Source organism: Mauremys mutica, chromosome 13 (genome assembly GCF_020497125.1).
Source record: "Mauremys mutica isolate MM-2020 ecotype Southern chromosome 13, ASM2049712v1, whole genome shotgun sequence".
In the NCBI taxonomy this organism is placed as follows: domain Eukaryota; kingdom Metazoa; phylum Chordata; order Testudines; family Geoemydidae; genus Mauremys; species Mauremys mutica.
In genome coordinates this window covers 42,263,276-42,289,595 of record NC_059084.1, presented here as the reverse complement: position 1 = coordinate 42,289,595, position 26,320 = coordinate 42,263,276, and the positions used below count along the sequence as shown (strand labels likewise).

The following is a 26,320-nucleotide window of genomic DNA, read 5'->3' as shown; positions in this document are numbered from 1 at the left end:
TCCTAGTGAAAAATGTTTTCCTAATATCCAACCTAAACCTCTCCCAATGGAACTTGAAACCACTACTCCTTGTTATGTCATTTGCAAACACTGAGAAAAGTCTAGATCCATCCTCTTTGGAACCCCCTTTCAGGTAGTTGAAAGCAGCTATCAAATCCCCCCTCATTCTTTTCTTCTGCAGACTAAATAATCCCAGTTGCCTTAGCCTCTCCTCATAAATCTTGTGCTCCAGACCCTAATCGTCTTAGTTGTCCTCCGCTGGACTCTTTCCAATTTTTTACATCCTTCTAGTGTGGGGCCCAAAACTGGACACAGTACTCCAGAGGACGGCTCAAAAATGCTAAATGGAGAAGAATGATCATGTCCCTCAATCTGCTGGCAATGCCCCTTCTTATACAGCCCAAAATGCCGTTAGACTTCTTCGCAACAAGGGCACAATGTCGACTCATACCCAGCTTCTCATCCATTTTAACCATAAGGTCCTTTTCTGCAGAACTGCTGCCTAGCCATTCGGTCCCTAGTCTGTAGCAGTGCATGGGAGTCTTTCCTCCTAAGTGCACGACTCTGCACTTGTCCTTTTTGGGAAAGAAATGCTCCTTAGTCATTAAAAGTCCCATTCTTGAAATTAATCCCATGGGGCAAAGAGTTAAGAACATGCAGATTGGTTAAGAAATTTAGTCTCCTCTTCCGATTCACAGGCAAAGAATATGTATTTGAAACAGAAGGATGGGTCAGATCACCAGCTGGTGTAAATCCCCAGTAGCTCCACTGGAGTTAAGGAGGCCTAATTAGCCACCTGGTGAAAACTACATAGTCCATCGGCATCTCATCCCCAGCTAGTGTAAATCAAAGTAGCTCTGTGGAAATCAAAGGGTCACATCTTCACTTGGCATAAACAGCCCTAACTACTCAGAACTCAATGGAACTGTATCAATTAATAACAGTTTAGGCCTTCGCTAGGAGCATTTAGTGTTTGCCTCTGGCTGCTTCTTAGTGACCAACATCAAACAGCCAGGGCAGGCTGAGCTGAGGGTTCCTGTGGTGGCTGCATCCCAAGAGCTGCTGATGAAATGCAGGACAAAATCATTTCTGCTCTCCAAGAGCTGTTTATGTGGCGTTAATGAAGGAACAGGCTATTCCAGGCCAGCTGGGGCTCTGGTGCCGCTGGGCTCTGAGCTATTGTAGGTCACATGTCTGTGCTTCCAATATATATTTTATTCTGCAGTCTCCTTGGAATGCCACTTGTCATTCAGCCCTGCCTTGTTTCTGGCCAAGAGTCCTTCCAGGGATGCTGCCATAATATGAGATTCAGGGTGGGTCGTTTCCTCCTTTGGGGGGTTAGGTTTCTTAGGGCTAATTATCAGGGTGGTTTCTTCCCAGGGGTGAGATCAGAACTGGGCTTACAGCCCTGGAGACCAGATTCAGCTATTTAACCCTAGACCAGGTACATCCTAGTCTGTGATCATATCTGAATCCTAAACAACCCAGTATCAGCTCTAGAGTTGGGAGGGGCTTTCAATCCCCCATCCTATTTAGTCCTTCACCTCTCAAGCAAGCCTGCCCCAGGAGGAGAGCAGAGAGTGGTCGTCTGTGGAGTGGGTCCCTGTCTGCCGGGAACCGCAGAGACCCAGCCTCTCAGGGAATATGGTGACGGGGCAAGGAAACAGCTGCTGGATAACACATTGGTGGGGGCACTATTGAGACAGACAATGACTGAGAATCCTGGCAGTGGACTGTGAAATGCTTCTCAGGCTGGGAACATTCCACAAAGACCAACACTGTAAGTTTGCTATTTCAGTTAATATGGTTGGGATTTAATATACTGGAGGAAATGTAATAATAGAACTATGAATTACAATGAAACTAGAAGACTTTTACAATCATTTAATAAAACATCTAGAGCTCATATTTTCTAAGCAGAAAAAATCATTTTTTATAGAATTTGTGGAAACCAAAACATTTTTTGGTTTTGTGCATCGAGAACCAAACAATTGCTGTTAAAAAGTGCTGAAATCTGGAAAAAAAATCACTATTTTTTTTTAATAAACCTTTATTTTGTCAATACATATGTTGTTTTTATGGATAGCAAAGACTTCCCAGGAAAACATTTTCAATTGAAAATCCAGTTTTCCTTTGGAATAATTTGAAACTCAGATTGAAAACTTAGCCCGGCTTGCAAATCTATAATTAAGGCAGGATGCTAGTATTTATATTCTCCAATAAAACCACAATTACAAAGCCATCCACTCTATTGGAATCCTGTTTAATTGCTGTTTCAAACAGTTACTTGCAGGATGGTAACACTAAGTAAAGAGCAAAGTTGATACCCACAGAATATGCGTTATCCATGCAGGCACCTTTAGACTTAGGCACAGACAGCTGAAGCCGCCAGCCAAAGCCTGTCTCTACCCAAGGACATAGAGGAGGGCAGAGGGACTAGACCCCAGCTCTCCTGCTCTACCACCATATCCTCTGTCCCACACTGATGCCTGCTAAACAGAGAGCACACCCACATAGTAAGACACAGCCAACGCCCCAGAGATTTTGAACCCAAAGTAGACAGAGCAGAGAAAGGGATGGAGGGGAAACAGAGGCATAGGCAGGAGGAGTGACCAGCCCAGTGTCACAGAGCAGGTCAGTGGCAGAACCAGGAATAGAAATCACATCTCCTGATGGCCACTGCCCCACACAGCACAGACAGAAGATCACAGTGGCAAATGACACAACAGAGAATTAGCTGAGTAATGCTATTAGCCCCTCATCACAGAGAGATGGAAATGCAGCTGGGATCTGGTGCCACAAATCAGTTTTGGAAGCAGGCAGCAGGCTGTCTGTGTGGTGTTGCTGTGGAATCCTTACAACTGAGTTGCCATATGGGAAGCTTTGTGAGTCCATGTCATATTTCCCTGGAAAGTGGAAATCTTGCACCATTAGCATTTTAGTATGTTACCTCTACATTCAAGTTTACAGCCTGCTGTCTGAATAAGAGGGGGATCATCTTGGCTAGAATTTGTGGGTTTGGGTGTGCTTTGTTCATCCTTCATACTGTATTTTATCAGGCCACATCCTGAGCCATGTCTTCAGATAAGCTGAAAATCAGATAGAGAAGCTCTCTGCAACAATGAATTCCTCCACAGTTCTCTCCCCAGTAGGAATTAACCACTCTGTAACTATTAAATGTGCCATCCTTGCAATTAATCCCTTGCATCAAAGATCAAAGAAAGTGCAGACGGGTTTGGAACTTTTGTCTCCTCAGATCAGATTCGCAGGCAAAGAATATGGATTTGAAACTGTTTATGGGCCCAATCCCCAGCTGGTGTAGATCTGCAGTAGCACCAGCAGAGTTAATGAAGCCAGATTCCCCAGCTGGTGAAAATGGACATACTTCCATGGATGTCTTAGCGCCTGATCTCCAGCTAATATAAATCAAAGAAGATCCATTGAAATAAAAAGGCCACATCTCCACTTGGCTTAGAGAGCCCAAATTATTCAAATTTGTTTCAATTTACATGGGTTGAGGACATTGCACTGAGCTTTTAGTGTTTGCCTCTGGTTGCGTCTTTGTGTCCAACATCAAACAGCCCGAGCAGCCTGAGCTGTGGGTTCCATTGATGGCTGCATCCCAAGAGCCCCTTACAACATAGGGGGAAAAACATTTCTGCTCTCTCAGAGCTGATTATGTGGCATTAATGAAGGAACAGGCTATTCCAGGCTGGCTGGGGAGCTGACGCCACTGGGCTCTGAGCTATCATGAACATGTCTGAGTTACAAATATATATTCTATTCTTCAGTCTCCTTGGGAAACGTGTTGGGCATCAGCCCTGCCTTTTCTTTAGCCAAGGGTCCTTCCAGGCATGCTGCAATCATGTGAGATCCAGGACAGGTGCTGTCCCCTCTCTGTGGGGATAGGGTCAACTAGGGCAGGATGTCAGGGTGGTTTGTGCCTGAGATTAGATCAGAGCTGGGCTCACAGCCCTGGATTCTGGGTTCAGCACTTTAGCCGCAGAACAAGCACATACTGAGCTGTGATCATGTTTGACATGAAACTCCAAGAGACTTCCAATGGGAGTTCAGCACCCAACAACCACATACTGAGTTGTGTCTATGTTTGAAGAGTGCAGAAGCTGTGATTTGTTATGGAGCTTGGAGACGCTTCTCCCCTTAGCCAAATCTGTCTGAGGAGGAGAGCAGGGATCTCCCATCTGTGGAGTGGGTCCCTGTCTTCTGGGAACTGCAGAAAGACCCAGCATCACAGGAAATATGGTGAAGGGGCAGAGAAACAGCAGCTGGATAAATCAGTAATGGGGCATTATTGACAGGTACACAAACAGGGAATGATTGAAGAATCCTCGTGGTGGAGTTTCAAATGCATCACAAATTAAAGAATATTCCAAAGAAACAACATAGTAAGTTTGCTATGTGCAATTAAATATTCTTATATTTAAATATATTTAGAGCTCCTCAGAGTCTTTTATTTTTCCCCCTCAGTGTTTGTTTCTGTTTCAAAGGGACACTTGTTGAATGGTAAAACTGAGTAAACACCAAGGTTGGCAGCCAAGAGCATGGGTATTAAACATACTAGCGCCTTAGATAGAGAAAAGTGAATTGAAGTCCTCAGCCAAAGCCTGTCTCTCTTATCCCTGTCCAAGGACATAGAGCATGTCAATGGGATTAGAACTGAGATATTCTGCTCTAGCGCCATATCCTCTTTCCTACAGTGCTGCCCGCTAAAAAGAAATGTTGTAAATGGGGGCAGTGAACATACGTATAATAAGAAACAGCTCATCCCCCCAAAGAACTCACAGTCCAAGAAGACAAGGCAGAGACTGGATGGAGGGGAAACAGAGGCACAGGGAGGGGAAGTGACTGGCCCAAGGTTACAGAGCATGTCAGTGGCAGAGTCAAGAACAGAACCCAAGTCTCCTGATGGCCACTGACCCGCACATCCAGAAAGTCACAGAGCCAAATGACACAGCAGAGCGATGCTGCTAGCCCATCGGTACACAGAGAAGGAAATGCAGTCAGGATTTGGTGTCATAAATCAATACATTTTCAGGAAGCCAGCCATCTACGTGGTGTTTCAGTAATATCGTTACAGGCGAGCTGTCATACACAATGCCAAGTCCATCTCATATTTCCATGAAAAGAGGATATCAGGCAGCGTTGGCATTTTAGCATTTTATTTTCTTGCCCAAGCCCAGAGCCTGCTCTTCGTAGCAATATGGGATCCATCTTGGCTAGAATTGACCAACTGAGATTGTACTGTGCTCCATCCTTCAAACAGCATTTTATTAAACTACATCATGAGCCAGATCTTCAGATGATGCAAACTGATGAAGCTCCTTTGACTTTAAGGGAGCTGCGACAAGTTACATTCATGTGATAACTCACCACTCCTAGTTAATAGCAGTGACGAGTGCTGTGCATTGTTGACACTCACATCATATTGCTGCGGGAAATCAGGTCCACTCCCTCTGTCACTGTAATTCCCCCACTGTCTTTGTCCTTCCCTCCACACACATCACACAGTGAACTGAGAAAGAAAATGTCCAACCAAACCACCCTGACCGAGTTCCTTCTCCTGGGATTCTCTGATGTTCGGAGCTGCAGATTTTGCACTTTGTGGTGTTCCTGCTGATTTACCTCGCAGCCCTGATGGGGAATCTTCTCATCATCACAGCCGTAGCCCTCAACCCCCATCTTCAAACCCCCATGTACTTCTTCCTGGTGAATCTGTCTATCCTAGACTTTGGCTCCATCTCCGTTACTATCCCCAAATCCATGGCCAACTCCCTCACGAACACCAGGGTGATTTCTTATTCTGGATGTGTCACCCAAGTCTTTTTCTTTTTCCTCTTCATTGCAGCTGATCTTGCCTTACTCACCATCATGGCATATGACCGATATGTCGCCATCTGCCAACCACTGCACTATGAGAGAGTGATGAACAGGAGAGCTTGTGTCCAAATGGCAGCCAGTGCCTGGATTACTGGTATTGTCCATTCTGCCCTGCACACTGGCACCACCTTCAGGTTATCCTTCTGCCAGTCCAATGTCATCAACCAATTCTTCTGTGAAATCCCCCAACTACTCAAGCTCACCTGCTCTGATTCGTACCTCAGTGAAGTTGGGGATATTGCCTTAGGTGTGTTTTTAGCATTAAACTGCTTTGTTTTTATAATTGTGTCTTATGTTCAGATCTTCAGAACTGTGCTGTGAATCCCTTCTGAGCATGGCCGGCATAAAGCCTTCTCCACCTGCCTGCCTCACCTCACTGTGGTCTCTTTGATGGTTTTCACTAGCATTTTTGCCTACCTGAAACCCACCTCCAGTTCAGCATCAGGTCTGGACCTTGTGGTGGGTGTTCTCTATTCCCTGGTGCCTCCAGTGATGAATCCGATCAACTACAGCATGAGGAACAAGGAGATCAAAGCTGCATTGAAGAAACTGATTGTGTGGCGGTTATTCACCAAGACTTAAAATGTCCATCCCTGCAACTTGAATGTGATTTCATTCTGAGTTTCTTTGTAGATATAATCAACAGATGACAAAATTGTCTCTTTGAGAACATAGGGTGCAATCTGTTGATGAAATCATGAAATCTGGAATAGCTTCACTGAAGTCAAATGAGTTAGTTTAAGTTTCCACCAGTGTACATAAAATCAGAATCTATCTATGTATGCACCTATCTATCTGTCATAGGGATTTATAGGGCTACTCTCACCTTTAAGATGGGGTATGAGAGGTTTGGCTTGTGTGTTTGCTTGTTTCTTTTTCATTTAGTTTGATTTTGTTGATTCATTCTTTGACTTGTTTCTTCGTTCCAGGTCGCTTTTTGGGGGGAGGGAGGAGGTTTGGAGGAAGGAGTATGTCTGACTAAATGGTGGTATCCATTTATTTTGTCATCTATTCAAGGTGTTAATGTCAGAATCACCTTGATGGGGATTTCTGAGAGACTTGATGTTTTGCTTTCCCCATTGATGAAGAATTGAAAAAAAGTTTCTGCAGGTGTCTGTTCAAGTGATAATTTTAATGTTGATGGGATGTTATTGTGTCGTGTATCATGTGTTAGGGCACCTAGAGCCTTATATGACTGTATGTATTATTGCTATTTATTTAAATTTATTAAAATAAATAAATGCTGTATTGTTCTTCCTATGGTGGAAAGGTATCTGGAAGAGAAAGGTATTAAAATGTTTCCTAAAGACAAACTATGTCTGAATAATAAGACCAAATTTTGATTCCACCAAACTACTGCACTGATCCATCTGGAAGTGCTCTCTTATGTTATGCTTTGTTCCTATTGTGGTAAATAAATCATACTTTGCCTGGTGAAGACGTTTAGTCACTCAACTTCCTGATGGTCAAAGCTCCTGTGGGAAGAACTGCAGGCACCAAAAACAGTTTGGGAAATCACAGTTGGGACCCAGTTTGAGAGATGGGGAATCACATGATTCCACCCTAAGACAGGGATAGGCACAAAGCTTAGACCAGAGGGTTTGAAGCAAGAGACCAGAGCGGGGAGAAGAGGTGGAGCTAACCTTTTAATCATAACAATTGAGATATAGCCATTCATTTCAATGTGTAGCTTTGTATGGAGCCATTCGTCTCTCATCCACACAAGTATCCAAATGTGTCTAGATCTCGGAAGCTGGTTGCTGTTATTATTATTAATTAATATTTATTAAACCATGTTTGTGCATGGTTTTGTGTTTTACATATACAATAGATAAAATAAGATCATGTAGATAGATAGATAGATTGACAGATAGATAGATAGATAGATAGATAGATAGATAGATAGATAGATAGATAGATAGATAGATAGATAGATAGATTATGAAAAATCAATGCCAATTTATCGTGCCTCTTTTTCTGCCTATTACTGTTGATGTCCAACTCATGATTTTCCTGTGACTATTCATTATTTGTTGTTATTTCTTTGAATATTTCTTACTCCATTACTCTTTTACAAGAACTTCATTACATGCACTGCCTGGGAGCTTTGAGCCATTTTAAATTAATACATTATAACATGCTCTGTTTCTTTGCCTGATTGGATACAATGAGTTTTCTTAAAAACAAATCTACTCAGTTAGTCTAAATCATCGTTGTGATGGGTTGAATCACAGAAACTCTCGTGGGAGTTGCCACCCGATGTGCCAAGACTACTTCAACCCCTGCCTTCCCTGTCACCTCGGGGTCCCAGCACCCTGTCCTGCCAGAGCCAGACACGCCCATCTGCTCCAACAAAGACCCAGGGGCTGAATTACTTCCCCAAAGCTACAGGTTTACCTAAAAGCAGCTAACAGAAGTGTTCCTGTCTTTAACACTCAGACATCCATCTCCCAATGGTTTCTAAACCCAAATAAATCAGTTTCATAAATTGTTCGCCCTCTACAACACTGACAGAGAGATATGCACAGTTGTTTCCTCCCCCAGCTATTAATATATACTCTTATGTTATTAAATACAGAAAGTAGGATTTAAGTGGTTCCCTGTAGTAACAGACAGAACAAAGTAAGTCACAGAGCAAAATAAAATAAAATGTGCAAATCTTTGTCTAATCAAACTGAATACAGATATGATCCTCACCAGTTCCAGAATGTTCCCTTTTATAGACTAACTTTTAGCCTGGGTCCAGGAATCAGTCACACTCCTTGCAGTCACTGCCTTTTGTTCCAGTTGCTTCCACATATCCTGGGCGGTGGGGAGGCTCTCTCTTTAGCCAGCTGAAGACAAAATGGAGGGGTATCCAGGGCTGCCAATTAGACAAGGAGCCATTGATCACTACCCATTGAGCCTGATGATCTAGCCAGCTTTCTATCCACCTTATAGTCCATTCATCCAGTCCATACCTCTTTAACTTGCTGGCAAGATTACTGTGGGAGACCATATCAAAAGCTTTGCTAAAGTCAAGGAATAAGACATCCACTGTTTGCCCTTCATCCACAGACCCAGTTATAGATTCATTGATTCATAGACTTTAGGACTGTAAGGTACCTCGAGAGGTCATCGAGTCCAGTCCCCTGCCCTCATGGCAGGACCAAATACTGTCTAGACCATCCCTGATAGACATTTATCTCACCTACTCTTAAATATCTCCGGAGATGGAGATTCCACAACCTCTCTGGGAAATGTATGCCAGTGTTTAACCACCCTGACAGTTAGGAACTTTTTCCTAATGTCCAACCTGAATCTCCCTTGCTGCAGTTTAAGCCCATTACTTCTTGTTCTAAAGTGAACAGGTTTTCTCCCTCCTCCTGATGACACCCTTTTAGATACCTGAAAACTGCTATCATGTCCCCTCCCAGTCTTCTCTTTTACAAACTAAACAAACCCAATTCTTTCAGCCTTCCTTCGTAGGTCATGTTCTCAAGACCTTTAATCATTCTTGTTGCTCTTCTCTGGACCCTCTCCAATTTCTCCACATCTTTCTTGAAATGTGGTGCCCAGAACTGGACACAATACTCCAGTTGAGGCCTAAAGAGCGCAGAGTAGACCGGAAGAATGACTTCTTGTTTCTTGCTCACAACACACCTGTTAATGTATCCCAGAATCACGTTTGCTTTTTTTGCAACAGCATCACACTGTTGACTCATATTTAGCTTGTGGTCCACTATAACCCCTAGATCCCTTTCTGCCGTACTCCTTCCTAGACAGTCTCTTCCCATTCTGTATGTGTGAAACTGATTGTTCCTTCCTAAGTGGAGCACTTTGCATTTGTCTTTATTAAACTTCATGCTGTTTACCTCAGACCATTTCTCCAATTTGTCCAGATCATTTTGAATTATGACCCTGTCCTCCAAAGCAGTTGCAGTCCCTCCCAGTTTGGTATCATCTGCAAACTTAATAAGCGTACTTTCTATGCCAACATCTAAGTCATTGATGAAGATATTGAACAGAGCTGGTCCCAAAACAGACCCCTGCGGAACCCCACTTGTTATACCTTTCAAGCAGGATTGGGAACCATTAATAACTACTCTCTGAGTATGGTTATACACCAGTTATGTACCCACCTTATGGTAGTCCCTTCTAAATTGTATTTGTCTAGATTATCGATAAGAATATAATGCGAGACCGTATCAAATGCCTTATTAAAGCCTAGGTATACCACATCCACCACTTTTCCCTTATCCACAAGAATTGTTATCCTATCAAAGAAAGCTATCAGATTTGTTTGACATGATATGTTCTTTACAAATAAATGCTGGCTATTCCCTATCACCTTACCACCTTCCAAGTGTTTGCAGATGATTTCCTTAATTACTATCTCCTCATAGAAGGCAATTAGGTTAGTCAGACATGACTTGCCCTTGGTGAGTCCATGCTGACTGTTCCTGATCACTTTCCTCTCCTCTAAGTGCTTCAGAATTGATTCTTTGAGGACCTGCTCCATGATTTTTCCAGGGACAGAGGTGAGGCCGACTGGCCTGTAGTTCCTCGGATCCTCCTTCTTCCCTTTTTTAAACATGGGCACTACATTAGCCTTTTTCCAGTCATTTGAGACCTCCCCCAATTGCCATGATTTTTCAAAGATAATGGCCAATGGCTGTACAATCACATCCACCAACTTCTTTAGCACCTTTGGATGCAGCACATCTGGCTCCATGTGCTCGTGCAACTTTTCAACATGGTCCAGAACCTCTTCTTTCTCCGCAGAGGGATGGTCACCTCCTCTCCATACTGTGCTGCCCAGTGGAATAGTCTGGGAGCTGACCTAGTTTGCGAAGACATAGGCAAAAAAAGCATTGAGTACATAAACTTTTTCCATATCCTCTCTCACTAGGTTGCCTCCCGCATTCAGTAAGGGGCTAACACTCCTAACACTCCTAACATACCTGAAGAAAACCTTCTTGTTACTCTTAACATCCCTTGCTAGCTACAACTCCAAGTGTGATTTGGCCTTCTTGATTTCACTCCTGCATGCCTGAGCAATATTTTTATTCTTCTTCTTGGCCATTTGTCAAAGCTTCCACTTCTTGTAAGCTTCTTTTTTGTGTTGAAGATCAGCAAAGATCTCACTGTTAAGCCAAGCTGGTTGCCTGCCATATTTACTATTCTTTCTACACATCGGGATGGTTTGTTCCTGTAACCTCAATAAGAATTCTTTAAAATACAGCCAGCTCTCCTGGACTCCTTTCCTCTTCGTATAATTCTCCAAGGGGATCCTGCCCATAAGTTCCCTGAGGGAGTCAAAGTCTACTTTTCTGAAGTCCAGGGTCCGTATTCTGCTCCTTTCCTTTCTTTTTGAGTCAGGATCCTGACTTGACCATCTCATGGTCACTGCCTCCCAGGTTCCCATCCACTTTTGCTTCCCCTACTAATTCTTCCCGGTTTGTGAGCAGCACGTCAAGAAGAGCTCTGCCCCCAGTTGGTTCCTCCAGCACTTGCAGTAGGAAAATTTCCCTTTTTGTCCTAGATTTTGAATGACCTTGGTCATTGTGGAAATCAAACCTATGGCACACTCAGAAAACCCTGTTAAAGTGATAGTAGAATATCAGGGTTGGAAGGGACCTCAGGAGGTTATCTAGTCCAACCCCTGCTCAAAGTAGGACCAATCCCCAAATAAATCATCTCAGCTAGGGCTTTGTCAAGCCTGCCCCTGCCCCCAAGATGCTAAAGGACCTCCTGTACCAGTGCAAAACCATCTCATTCAATGGGTGTCTGACCCAAATGTTCTGCCTAATCTTAAAATCCTCTAAGAAAGGAGATTCCACCACCTCCCTAGGTAACCCATTGCAGTGTTTCACCGCCCTCCTAGTGAAAAAGTTTTTCCTAATATCCAACCTAATCCTCCCCCACTACAGCTTGAAACCATTACTCCTTGTTCTGTCATCTGCTACCACTGAGAACAGTCTAGAGCCAGCCTCTTTGGAAGCCTGTTTCAGGGAGTTGAAAGCAGCTATCAAATCCCCCTTCATTCTTCTCTTCTGCAGACTAAAAAATCCCAGTTCCTCTCATTCTAAGTGATGTGCCCCAGCCCCCTTCTCATTTTTGTTGCCCTCCGCTGGACTCTTTTCAATTTTTCCACATCCTTTTTGTAGTGTGGAGATGAAAACTGGGCACAGTTCTCCAGGTGAGGCCTCACCAATGTCAAATAGAGGGGAATGATATACCATTATCTTTTAGACTGAAGAGTTCAGAAAACAATCTGGTCATTCAGATCTGGTTTTAGTAGATGATATTTTAGCTTTAGAGCTGGCCGAGGAACCTAACAGCAGTTTCATTAAAACTTTTTAATCATACATTTTAAAATATTGATGAAAACATTCTCAGACACTGGGATCCAGGTTGGGAATATTAGCAATGTGCTTTGCATAGCCACAAATGGCTTTAAATGGACAGAAACAAGTGACCCACAGTCACTTTGGCTGAGGTTTTCAAAGCCAGCTCTAGGAGGTGAACCTCCCACCCCCATTCATTTTACTGGGAATTTGGCATCTCAGTCCCTTAGAGAGCCAGGAATATCTCAGCTTTCATATTTGTAATCATGTATTTAAAGTATTTCTAGCAGCCCCACGGCTGTAGTACATGAGAATCTCAAGATATTTAAAGTAATTATCTTAATACTGTCCAGTGAGGTAAGGAAGCACCATTATCCCCATTGGGATGGGAAACTGAGGCACAGAGAGGCTAAGGGCCAGGCTTCTAAAGGTGGTCAGACCCCAAAAATATAGACAGGTGCCCAGTGGGATTTTCAGAAGTGCTCAGCTGCCTTAAGAAGGCAGAACACCTTTAAAAATGTGCTGTAAGTGACTCTTGTAAGGTTGGACAGGGCATGTGTGACAGCGTAGGGAATGAAACCTGCATCTCTGCAGTGGCAGGCTGCTATCCTAAGGACACGATCATCCTTCCTCATCTGATGAGAGGATAGGGCTGATGCTGATCAATCCAGCACATTCTTGGCCCTTAGCAATATTCCTGATGTCTCACCCAGTGCTCTGTGTGAAGCTGATTTCCGTGAGTATCATGTACCAGGTGTATGAGTTTTGTGTGCAATTCTTTTTAAACAAGTAGCTGATGTGTACCTCATAGCACACAGCCATCGAGCATCCTTGGGCATGTAAATACCAGGCAAAACTTCCATTGGCGAGTGGCAGGTGCTGTTTGGAGGGACAGTGTCCAACAGGGAAGTGGGGCAGAGTGACTCAGTACCAGGCCAGTCAAACACAGGATGCAAATGGAGAAGCAAGGAACTGAATGTTGGTTTGCCAAGTCCCAGCCTAGTGCTCTAACCATTGGCCCACCCTTCCCCACTAAGTAGAAGACTTCAACCGAAGCAATGAAATATCTGCTGCTTTGGGGCAGGGATGGTTCCCCCTGGCGGATGGGAATGGGAGTTTGCTTCCCAGGTCTGTGCAATGGCTGCAGACCATAAACTCACCAAGATCAGTGGAGTCAGGGGATAGAAGCTGATAATAAGAATCCTCCATGTAAAGTCAACCTGCATAGAGAGTCACATCCTTTCCCTCCTTGTATTCTGCAGCAGGAGAAGTGGAGCCCAGTGGCCTCTACCTGGCTGTACTTATTTGCCAGCATTTGTTTGACATGGGACAATTTATTTGACATGGGACAATTGTGCAAATAAAGCAGGACTTTAATTGGCAACTGGATCCTCAGTTACTGAGATGTTCTGTGCATTTTAGGAATTAGGGCCAGTTTTTTAAAAGATATTTAAAACAGCAAAGAATCCTGTGGCACCTTATAGACCAACAGATGTTTTGCAGCATGAGCTTTCGTGGGTGAATACCCACGTCGTCGGATACAAGTCATCATTGTGTGGGGATGGTGTGTGGATTTGACTCCTTAATACCAATGGAGCTACAATTGATTTATACCAGATGAGGAACTGACCCTTCGTCATTGTTCAGTCTCTCTCTGTCATATCTACAATCAGTGTGAAACAAACTTTTTTAAGATGTCATATAGCATTGCATCTTCAGCCTAATGAGTCTTTTATCTTAGTGATGTCTGCAGAAAGAAACCATATAATTGTTGAGAGAGAAAGAAAGAAAGAAAGAAAGAAAGAAAGAACGTGGGTCCATTCATCCATAAAGAAATTTAAAATCAGATACAGAAAATCAAAGCAACACTGAATTCCTCCAAAGTTCTCTCCCCAGTGGGAAAGAAATGCTCCTTAGTCATTAAAAGTACCATTCTTGAAATTAATCCCATGGGGCAAAGAGTTAAGAACATGGAGATCGGTTAGGAACTTTAGTCTCCTCTTCAGATTCACAGGCAAAGAATATGTATTTGAAACTGAAGAATGGGCCAGATCACCAGCTGGTGTAAATCCCCAGTAGCTCCACTGGAGTTAAGGAGGCCTAATTCGCCAGCTGGTGAAAACTACATAGTCCATCGGCATCTCATCCCCAGCTAGTGTAAATCAAAGTAGCTCTGTGGAAATCAAAGGGTCACATCTTCACTTGGCATAAACAGCCCTAACTACTCAGAACTCAATGGAACTGGATCAATTAATAACAGATTAGGCCTTAGCTAGGAGCTTTTAGTGTTTGCCTCTGGCTGTTTCTTAGTAATCAACATCAAACAGCCAGGGCAGACTGAGCTGTGGCTTCCTGTGGTGGCTGCATCCCAAGAGTTGCTGATGAAATGCAGGAGAAAAACATCTCTGCTCTCCAAGAGCTGTTTATGTGGCGTTATTGAAGGAACAGGCTATTCCAGGCCAGCTGGGGCTCTGAGCTATTGTAGGTCACATGTCTGTTCTTCAGATACATATTTTATTCTTCAGTCTCCTTGGGATGCCACTTGTCATTCAGCCCTGCCTTGTTTCTGGCCAAGAGTCCTTCCAGGGATGCTGCCATCATATAAGATTCAGAGTGGGCCATTTCCTCCTCTGGGGGGTTAGGATTGGTTAGGGCTGGTTATCAGCTTTGTTTCTTCCCGAGGTAAGATCAGAGCTGGGCTTACAGCCCTGGAGACCAGATTCAGCTATTTAACCCTAGACCAGGTACATCCTGGGCTGTGATCATATCTGAATCTCACACAACCCAGGATCAGCTCTAGAGTTGGGAGAGGCTTTCAATCCTCCATCCTATTTAGTCCTTCACCTCTCAAGAAAACCTGCCCCAGGAGGAGAGCAGAGAGTGGTCATCTGTGGAGTGGGTCCCTGTCTGTCGGGAACCGCAGATACCCAGCATCTGAGGCAATATGGTGATGGGGCAGGGAAACAGCTGCTGGATAACACAGTGGCGGGGGTATTATTGAGTGAGATAGAGACAGACAATGACTGAGAATCCTGGCAGTGGACTGTCAATTGCTTCTCAGGCTGGGAAACAAAGACCAGCACCGTAAGTTTGCTATTTCAGTTAATATGTTTGGGGTTTAATATACTGGAAGAAATGTAATAATAGAACTATGAATTACATGGAAACTCTAAGACTTTTACAATCGTTTAAGAAAACATTTAGAGCTCATTTTTTTTTAGCAGAAAAAAATTCTATTTTTATAGACATTGTGGAAACCAAAATATTTTTTTGGTTTTGAGCATTGAGAACCAACCAATTGCCATTAAAAACTGCCGAAATCTGGAAAAAAATCTCTGAATTTTTGAAAAAAAAAGTTTTGGTTTTGCCAATACATATGTTGTTTTTATGGATAGCAAAGACTGGATGTCAGGGTGGTTTGCTTTCAGAGCTGATTATGTGGTAATAATGAAGGAACAGGCTATTCCAGGATGGCTGGGGAGCTGATGCCTCTGCACTCTGAACTATTGTGGGTGACATGTCTGTGTTACAAATATATATTCTATTCTTCAATCTCCTTGGGACTCGTGTGGGGCATCAGCCCTGCCTTTTCTTTAGCCAAGGGTCCTTCCAGGCATGCTGCAATCGTGTGAGAACCAGGGCAGGTGCTGTTCTCCTTCTGTGGGGTGAGGGTCGACTAGGGCAGGATGTCAGGATGGTTTCCTCCTGATATTAGATCAGAACTGGGTTCACATCCCTGAATTCTGCGTTCAGTACTTTAGCCGCAGAACAGGCACATACTGAGCTGTGATCATGTTTGACATGAAACTCCGAGAGACTTCCAATGGGAGCTCAGCACCGAACAACCACATACTGAGTTGTGTCCATGTTTGAAGAGTGCAGAAGCTGTGTTTTGTTGTACAGCTTGGAGAGGCTTCACCCCTCAGCCAAGCCTGTCTGAGGAGGATATCAGGGAGCTCTCATCTGTGGAGTGGGTCCCTGTCTTCTGGGAACTGCAGAAAGATCCAGCATCACAGGAAATATGGTGAAGGGGCAGAGAAACAGCAGCTGGATAAATCAGTAATGGGCAGTGGTGAGCTGGAGCCGGTTCCCACAGGTTCCCAAGAACTGGTTGCTAAAATTAGACCTCCGTGGAGAACCGGTTGTTAAAGGGCCAGGGAGTGGGCAAAGAACTCCGGTCCGTGTGCCGGACCACCCTATTGCTCCCAGGATTCCCAGCTGGGGAGGCCCTTCCCCCGCTTCTCCCCAGCTGCAGCATGGCCAGCCGCCGGCACCAGCTGGGCAGCTCAGCTGACCTCTGGAGTTGTCCTGCTGCCGCTTTTTGAGAGGCCGGGCAAGGTGTGGGGGTGTGAGTCCTGCTGCAAGCTCCAGGGCTGGCCAGAGGGGAGGGAAGGGGAGGGGGCAAGTGGGGCAATTGGCCCGGGCCCTGCATGGGCCCTTGGCCCCATGAGGATCTCTCCCCCGGGCCCTCCTCTGCTTTCACCACCCTGCAGAGCCGCAGCATGGCCAGCAGCTGGGCAGCTCAGTTGAGCTCCTGAGTCGTCCTGCTGCTTTGAGCTGCCGGCAAGGTAAGAGGGGAGGGGGCTGCAAGCTCTAGGGTTGCTGGGGGGCGGCAAGTGGGGCAATTTGCCCCTGGCCCCACGGGTATGTCTCCTCCAGACCTGGCCCCTCCCCTGCTCCCCCCCTTAAATCAGAACTTTTTATAGGAAACCGGTTGTTAAGATTTTGGCAGCTCATCACTGGTAATGGGGCATTATTAATGGGGTAATAGGTACACAAACAGGCAATGACTGAAGAATCCTCGTAGTTAAGTGTCAAATGCATCACAAATTAGAGAATATTCCACAGAGACAACTCAGTAAGTTTGCCAGGTGCAATTAAATATTGTTATATTTAAATATATTTAGAGCTCCTCAGAGTCTTTTCTTTTTCCCCCCAGCAGACAACACTTGACTTTTCATAGAAATTGTGAAAACCAAAACTTTTTTTCTTTCTGTTCATTGAGAACCAGACAATTTCAGGTAAACTGCTTAAAACAGAAACATTGTCACTGAATTTTAAAAAAAAAATGTTTTGACTTTTCCAGTACATAGGTTGTTTTTCAAGAATAGCAGAGACTTCTTTGGAACATGTCTCAGTTTAAAATCCAGTTTTCCTTTGAAATAATTTAAACTGAAAATGTCTGAATACCCCAGATTGGATTTGTAGATTTCAACGGGGGTAGGAACACTGATATAGTCCAATAATTGTACAATTTGAACCCAGTCACTCTATTGCAACTTTGTTTATTTCTGTTTCAAAGGGACACTTGTTGAATGGTAAAGCTGAGTAAGCAGCAAAGTTGGCAGCCAAGAGCATGGATATTAAACATACTAGCGCCTTAGATAGAGAATACTGAATTGAAGTCCCTAGGACACATGGTGAAGGGCAGAGAAACAGCAGCTGGATAAATCAGTAATGGGGCATTATTAACAGGTACACAAACAGGGAATGATAGAAGAGTGTCAAATGCATCACAAATTAAAGAATATTCAACAGAAACAACACAGTAAGTTTGCTATGTGCAATTAAATATCGTTATATTTAAATATATTTAGAGCTGCTCAGAGTCTTTTCTTTTTCCCCCTCAGTGTTTATTTCTGTTTCAAAGGGACACTTGTCAAATGGTAAATCTGAGTAAGCGGCAAAGTTGGCAGGAAATATCATGGGTATTAAACATACTAGTGCCTTAGACAGAGAACAGTGAATTGAAGTCCCCAGCCAAAGCCTGTCTCTCTTATCCCTGCCCAAGGACATGGAGCATGTCAATGGGATTAGAACTGAGATATTCTGCTCTAGCGCCATATCCTCTGTACTACAGTGCTGCTCGCTAAAAAGAAATGTTGTAAATGGAGGCAGTGAACATACATATAAGACACAGCTCATCCCACACAGAACTCACAGTCCAAGAAGACGAGGCAGAGAATGGATGGAGGGGAAACAGAGGCACAGGGAGGGGAAGTGACTGGCCCAAGATCACAGAGCAGGTCAGTGGCAGAGCCAAGAACAGAACCCAAGTCTCCTGATGGCCACTGACCTGCACACCCAGAAAGTGACAGAGCCAAATGACACAGCAGAGAGGTAGCGGAGCGATGCTGCTAGGCCATTGGTACACAGAGATGGAAATGCAGTCAGGATTTGGTGTCATAAATCAATACATTTTAAAGCAGCTGGCCATCTACGTGGTGTTGCAGTGAAATCGTTACAGGCGAGCTGTCATTCACAATGCCAAGCCCATCTCATATTTCCATGAAAAGAGGATATCAGGCAGCATTGGCATTTTAGCATTTTAGTCCAGAGCCTGCTCTTCGTAGCAATAGGGGATCCCTCTTGCCGAGAATTGTTGCATTGGGAAGGTACTTTGCTCCATCCTTCACACAGCATTTTATTAAACTACATCATGAGCCAGATCTTCAGATGGTGCAAACTGATGAAGCTCCATTGACTTTAAGGGAGCTGCGCCAATTTACATTCATATGATAAGTCACCACTCGTAGTTAATAGCAGTGACGAATGCTGTGCATTGTTGACACTCACATAATATTGTTGCGGGAAATCAGGGCCACTCCCTCTGTCACTGTAATTCCCCACTGTCTTTGTCCTTCCCTCTGCAGCCATCACACAATGAACTGAGAAAGAAAATGTCCAACCGAACCACCCTGACCGAGTTCCTTCTTCTGGGATTCTCTGATGTTCGGGAGCTGCAGATTTTGCACTTTGTGGTGTTCCTGCTGATTTACCTCGCAGCCCTGATGGGGAATCTTCTCATCATCACAGCCGTAGCCCTCAACCCCCATCTTCAAACCCCCATGTACTTCTTCCTGGTGAATCTGTCTATCCTAGACTTTGGCTCCATCTCCGTTACTATCCCCAAATCCATGGCCAACTCCCTCATGAAAACCAGGGTGATTTCTTATCCTGGATGTGTTGCCCAAGTCTTTCTCTTTTTCCTCTTCGTTGCAACTGATCTTGCCTTACTCACCATCATGGCATACGATCGGTATGTCGCCATCTGCCAACCACTGCACTATGAGAGAGTGATGAACAGGAAAGCTTGTGTCCAAATGGCAGCCAGTGCCTGGGTTACTTGTATTGTCTACTCTGCCCTGCACACTGGCAATACCTTCAGGTTACCCTTCTGCCAGTCCAATGTCATCAACCAGTTCTTCTGTGAAATCCCTCAACTACTCAAGCTCACCTGCTCTGACTCATACCTAAGTGAAGTTTGGGCTCTTGCCTTAGGTGTGTTTTTAGGTTTAAACTGCTTTGTTTTTATAATTGTGTCTTATGTTCAGATTTTCAAAACTGTGCTGAGAATCCCTTCTGAGCAGGGCCGGCATAAAGCCTTCTCCACCTGTCTGCCTCACCTCACTGTGGTCTCTTTGTTGCTTTTCACTGGCATGTTTGCCTACCTGAAACCCACCTCCAGCTCAGCATCAGGTCTGGACCTTGTGGTGGGTGTTCTCTATTCCCTGGTGCCTCCAGTGATGAATCCCATCATCTACAGCATGAGGAACAAGGAGATCAAAGCTGCTTTGAAGAAACTGATTGTGTGGAAATTATTCACCAAGAGTTAAAATGTCCATCCCTGCAACTTGAACGTGATTTCATTCTGAGTTTCTTTGTAGATATAATCAACAGATGACAAAATTGTCTCTTTGAGAACATAGGGTGGAATCTGTTTATGAAATCACAAAATCCTGACTAGCTTCACTGAAGTCATATGAGTTAGTATAAGATTACACCAGTGTACATAAGATCAGAATCTATCTACATAGGCACCTATCTATCTATCATAGGGATTTATAGGGCTTGTGTGTTTGCTTGTTTCTTTTTCATTTTGTTTGATTTTGTTTCTTTGTTCCAGGTGGCTTTTTTGGGGGAGGGATGAGCTTGGGAGGGTGGAGTATGTCTGACTAAATGGTGATATCCATTTGTTTTGTCATCTATTCAAGCTGTCAATGTCATAATCATCTTGATGGAGTTCTCTGAGAGACTTTAAGTTTTGCTTTCCCCATTGAGGAAGAATTGAAAAAAAGTTTCTTCCAGTGTCTGTTCAAGTGATGATTTTAATAACAACACATGCACTGTTTTCCCCTCATCCACAGACCCAGTTATGTCCTCATAGAAGGCAATTAGGTTAGTCAGGCATGACCTGCCCTTGGTGAATCCATGCTGACTCTTCCTGATCACTTTCCTCTCCTCTAAGTGCTTCAGAATTGATTCCTTGAGGACCTGCTTCAAGATTTTTCCAGGGACTGAGGTGAGGCTGACTGGCCTGTAGTTCCCTGGATCCTCCTTCTTCCTATTTTTAAAGATGGGCACTACATTGGCCTTTTTCCAGTCATCTGGGACCTCCCCCGATTGCCATGATTTTTCAAAGATAATGGCCAATGGCTCTACAATCACATCCGCCAACTTCTTTAGCACCCTCGGATGCAGCAGATCTGGCTCCATGTGCTCATGCAGCTTTTCGAAATGGTCCAGAACCTCTTCTTTCTCCGCAGAGGGATGGTCACCTCCTCTCCATATAGTGCTGCCCAGTGGAGTAGTCTGGGAGCTGACCTTGTTTGTGAAGACATAGGCAAAAGAAGTATTGAGTACATAAGCTTCTTCCATAACCTCTCTCACTGGGTTGCCTCCTACATTCAGTAAGGGGCTCACACTTTCCCTGACCTTCTTCTTGTTTCTAACATACCTGAAGATAACCTTCTTGTTACTCTTAACATCCCTTTCTAGCTGCAACTCCAAGTGTGATTTGGCCTTCTTGATTTCACTCCTGCATGCCTGAGCAATAGTTTTATTCTTCTCCTTGGTCATTTGTCCAAGCTTCCACTTCTTGTAAGCTTCTTTTTTGTGTTGAAGATCAGCTAGGATTTCACTGTTAAGCCAAGCTGGTTGTCTGCCAAATTTACTATTCTTTCTACACATCGGGATGGTTTGTTCCTGCAACCTCAAAAAGGATTCTTTAAAATACATCCAGCTCTCCTGGACTCCTTTCCTCTTCGTATAATTCTCCAAGGGGATCCTGCCCATAAGTTCCCTGAGGGAGTCAAAGTCTGCTTTTCTGAAGTCCAGGGTCTGTATTCTGCTGCTTTCCTTTCTTCTTTGAGTCAGGATCCTGACTCAACCATCTCATGGGCACTGCCTCCCAGGTTCCGATCCACTTTTGCTTCCCCTAATAACTCTTCCCTGTTTGTGAGCAGCAGGTCAAGAAGAGCTCTGCCCCTAGTTAATTCCTCCAGCACTTGCAGCAGGAACAAGTAGCTGGTGTGTACCTCATAGCAAACAGCCATCGAGCATCCTTGGGCATCTAAATACCAGGCACAACTTCAATTGGCGAGTGGCAGGTGCTGTTTGGAGGGACAGTGTCCACCAGGGAAGTGGGGCAGAGTGACTCAGTACCAGGCCTGTCAAACACAGGATGCAAACGGAGGAGCAAGGAACTGAATATTGGTTTGCAAGTCCCAGCCTAGTGCTCTAACCATTGGGCAACCCTTCCTCACTAAATAGATGACTTTAACCGAAGCAATGAAATATCTGCTGCTTTGGGGTAAGGATGGATCCCGCGGGCGGATGGGAATGGGAGTTTGCTTCCCAGGTCTGTGCAATGACTGCGGACCATAAACTCACCAAGACCAGTGGAGTCAGGGGATAGAAGCGGATAATAAGAATCCTCCATGTAAAGTCGGCCTGCATAGAGAGTCACATCCTTTCCCTCTCTGTATTCTGTAGCAGGAGAAGTGGAGCCCAGTTGCCTCCACCTGGCTGTGTTTGTTTGTCAGCATTTGTTTGACATTGGATAGTTTTTCAAATACAACAGGACTTTAATTGGCAACTGGATCCTCAGTTACTGAGATGTTCTGTGCATTTTAGGAATTAGGGCCAGGTTATTTTAAGATATTTAGACACCCAAAGATGCACATAGGAGCCTAGTGGAGATTTCATAAGTGCCTAACTCCCATAGATTTAAGTGTTGCGTACAGAGGTGCTTTTGAAACTCCACTATGCACCTATCTGTATCGTCTGGAACCTAAATACCTTTACAAATCTGGCTTTTATTTACTAAAATTTATGCTCCCTGGTGGAGTTCAATGTTCAGCTGCTTGTACTGGGAATTGGGTGCCTGACTCCTCTAAACAGCTTTGGAAATCTTAGCCTGGAAGCCCGACATACCTCAGCCTAAGGGTACATTGTTCCAAGCTATCTTCATGATTTAGGAGCCCAGGTCCCATCTCCTAACATTAGCCACCCGAGCTCAGACCCAGGAGAGTCAGGTGGGCTTGAGACCCCGCACTGCAACATCCACACTGATAATGTCTATGTGCTAGTTTACTCCAAGCTGCAGTGTAGATATACCCTTAGGAGCCTAATTCTCATTCAAAGTTCATGGTCTACCCTGCTTGTTCTCAGCACTGCTGGGTTTAGCCCTGGATTTTCAAAGGAGTGGATGTCTGACACCCTTAGGCTGCTTTGACAAACTGGGCATTTGGTGCCAAACCTTACCCTGATTTCACAGAGTCGGGACTGGGATCAGTCCCTGGCTCTCAGTCCCTTCCATTAGACCTAAAGTGGGATTTTCAAAAATTTAAAAGGGCCAGATTTTCAAAATATTTATGCACCTAAAGGTGCAGATAGGGTACTGGTGGGATTTTCAAAAGTGCCTAAATTTCATACATGCCTAACTTCCGTTGCTTTCAACAAGAATTAGGTGTCTAACCTGCTTAGGTGTTTCTGGAAATTCCATTAGGCACCTATCTGCGTTTTTCAAAGTCTAAATACTTTTAAAAACTTGGCCATTTGGCACTTTTGAAAATGCATCTAAATACATTTGTGAATCCCACTCTAGGTCCGTAAAACAGAATGATTTCATTGTATATTAGACACCTAGCCTCTTTTGAAAATCCCACTAGGCACCTAAAGAACTTTAACAATCCGGCTCTGCTGTAAGTCCCAGCATTAATTCCTCAGGAAAGGGAGAAGAACGTCATTGACAAATTTCCAAGCATTTCGGGGAGGTGGTGTCTCTGTTATAAGCTGAAGATTAGTGGTTCGCAGACTTACCTGTGGGGTGGGACAACTGGGTTTGATTTCCCTTTTAGCCTAATACAGAGAAAGGGTTTGAATTTAGGTCTTCCATAAGAGAGGAGCACACCCTGAGTTATGGGATATTGGGGTCTGGGGTTTACTCAATCTCCACTCTTAAAACTCTGCTATTTTGTGTAAATACTTAAAGATAGACTGGAGCAAGGATTTGATTATGAATATACCCATGACTACCTTAACCACCAGGCTATAGAATCATTCTCACCAGTTTTCTGTCACAAATACTAAGAATCTCTATGAATTGCCATTATGAAAGACAATGGGCCTGGGACGCTACCGCCCAGTAGTTCATACACTCACCTAGCATGTGAGCCACCACAAACAGTGGGTCCTAGGTACCTAGTTAACCATCTACCTTTTTCCACTGCAGTTACACTGCTATTTTTTGTGTGCTTTCCCAATCAGAAAGGGAATTCCTAAGCAAAATAATGCACAAAACAAAAACTTTGTTATGGTAGTGGGTGGTTACCAGTAACTTAACAGCAAGAACTTCAAGGTGTTCATCATTCTCATTTATGGCTTCCCTGCAGGTATCTTTTAAGGACCCTAAATGGAACAGGAGACCCTCACCACTTGTGACAGAATTTATTTTGGGGGGCATCTCTCAGAGCACTGAGGTCCAGCACTTCCTCTTTCTGGTCTTCTTCCTAGTCCATGGGACTACATGCCTTGGGAACCTCATCATCATCATCACCGTGATCTCTGACCCTCACCTCCACACGCCCACATACCTCCTGTTGGCCAACTTGGCTTTTCTGGACCTCAGTGAGTCCTCGGTGACTGCCCCCAAGATGCTAAAGGACCTCCTGTACCAGCATAAAACCATCTCATTCAATGGGTGTCTGACCCAAATGTTCTTCTTCCACTTCATCGGGGGCACTGTGGTCTTCTTCCTAGTAGTGATGGCAGCTGATCGGTATGTGCCCATCTATAAGCCATTGCACTACCTCTCTATCACGAACAGAAGTATGTGCATGGGGCTGGGCGCAAGGTAATGGCTGGGCAGCTTTGTCCATTCCATTCTCCAGCTTGCCCTGATCATCCAATTGCCCCTCTGTGGACCCAACACACTAGACAGTTTCTAATGCGATGTCCCCCAAGTCATCAAACTGGTCTGCACACGCCTTGTGTCTTCATCTTTGACCAGCATTTCCAGGAATTCATAGTGGACAAGGCAGTGTCTGTGCTGTACACAGTGGTCACTCCAATGCTGAACCCAATGATCTACACCCTGAGGAACACTGAGATGAAAAGCACCATTAAGAGGTTAAAGGGAAGGTTCCTGTGCTCAAGGAGGAAAGCGAACTTCTAACAGATTTGTGTTGCAGGCCAGCTGTGTGTTTTGCCTCTCTAAAAACTTCCAAGCTTTCTTAGGTATCTAGATGCTCAAATTTTCATGGGATTTAGGCATGTTTTATCGCTTAGGCAGCTTTGAGATTCTAAACCTTCAATCTGAAATTATATTTTTTTTAATTTCAGGAGAAGACCCACATGACGGAACCTGATTATAGTCTTTATGACAGGGGTGGGCAAACTTTTTGGCCCAAGGCCCACATTGGGGTTGTGAAACGGTATGGAGGGCTGGGTAGGGAAACCTGTGCCTCCCCAAGCAGCCTGGCCCCCTTCCCCTCCGACTTCTCACCCCCTGACTGCTCCCTTCAGAACCCCCCACATCCAACTCACCCTGATCCTTGTCCCCTGACTGTATGGGAAGGGGGGAAAGAAGGGGTGGGGCTGAGAGGCTAGCCTCCCCAGCTGGGAGCTCAAGGGCCAGACAGGACAGTCCTGCAGACCAGTTGTGGCCCGTAGGCCGTAGTTTGCCCTCCTCTACTCTATGAGGTAGAATTGTTGGCCAAGACTTTCATTCATTCAATTTTATGTACTTATATGGCCTCCATAACAGAGTATCTGAGCACTGCACAACCCTTAGTCCTCTCAACACCCTTGTGTAGTAGGCAAATGCCATTGTCCCTGTTATACAGAAGGGGAATTGAGGAAGAAAGAGATTAAATGATTTGCCCAACATTACAGAAGAAGTCCCCGGAGGATGAAGGCAATCAGTGCAGATCTTGACAGTGCCAAGTTAGTATATTCTGTTCGGATATAGATATTCAGGCCTGTCTGTACAGGCATATACTTTAAGAACTTAGGTGTATTTTTATCACTTAGCTAGTTAGAGAGGTATAAAACAAAGACTCAAAATCACAGTCTGCCTGTGTATGGGCCTTCATTCACGAGGATACTATGAGGCCTGGTTCTTAGGCTAAGGCCTTTGGGTAAGCAGCAGAAGCAGCCATAAGCTGGGAAGGTACAGTCACATCCTCAGAGTCAAAGCTAGATGACCTCCTGAGGTCCCTTCTAATCTTATGGTTAGTTTGATAGCATCATGTCTGGGAAGAAATCACTGCTCAAGGGCTACAAAGAGTCCTGTAGCACCTTATAGAATAACAGACATATTGGAGCATAAGCTTTCATGGGTGAATACCCACTTCAATAGATCCAGAATAACACAGCCACCCCTCTGATTCTTCTCAATAGTTCTGGTTGTGAAAAGGGTAGTGGGATATAATTGGTTAGAGAATTATGTTACAATCTGTTAGGATTGGTTAGATAGATTTCAGTAAAATGATTGGTTAGGGTATAGCTGAGAATATTACAATATAAATTAGACACAAACAGGAAGTAAGTTTCAATTCCAAAATAAGGAAAAAGGAACCTGGATTTAAGCTTGCTGGAAGTTCACCCCAATAGACATGAAATTGTTTGCACCTTCGGACTTCGGGTATTGTTGTTCTCTGTTCACACAAGAAGGACAAGGGAAGTGGGAGAGTGAAGGAGTAAGTCCTCTAAGAGTTCCCTAAACTGATCCTTTCAAACCTTTCACACTTTTCACATCCTTTTTCTCTCTGACCACCAGAACCCCAAGAAAGGGTGTTATTCTATGTAAG

At 44.3% G+C, this 26,320-nt stretch overlaps 1 protein-coding gene and 1 pseudogene across 1 annotated transcript; both read left to right on the top strand.

The window, feature by feature from the left end:
* Window positions 1-18,907: 18,907 nt before the first annotated feature.
* Window positions 18,908-19,843, top strand: LOC123347233 (olfactory receptor 14I1-like). Its single transcript, XM_044984626.1, has one exon. The coding sequence runs from the start codon at window positions 18,908-18,910 to the stop codon at window positions 19,841-19,843; it is 936 nt and encodes a 311-aa protein (XP_044840561.1).
* Window positions 19,844-23,887: 4,044 nt separating this feature from the next.
* On the top strand, window positions 23,888-24,684 carry LOC123347368 (annotated as a pseudogene).
* Window positions 24,685-26,320: the final 1,636 nt, after the last annotated feature.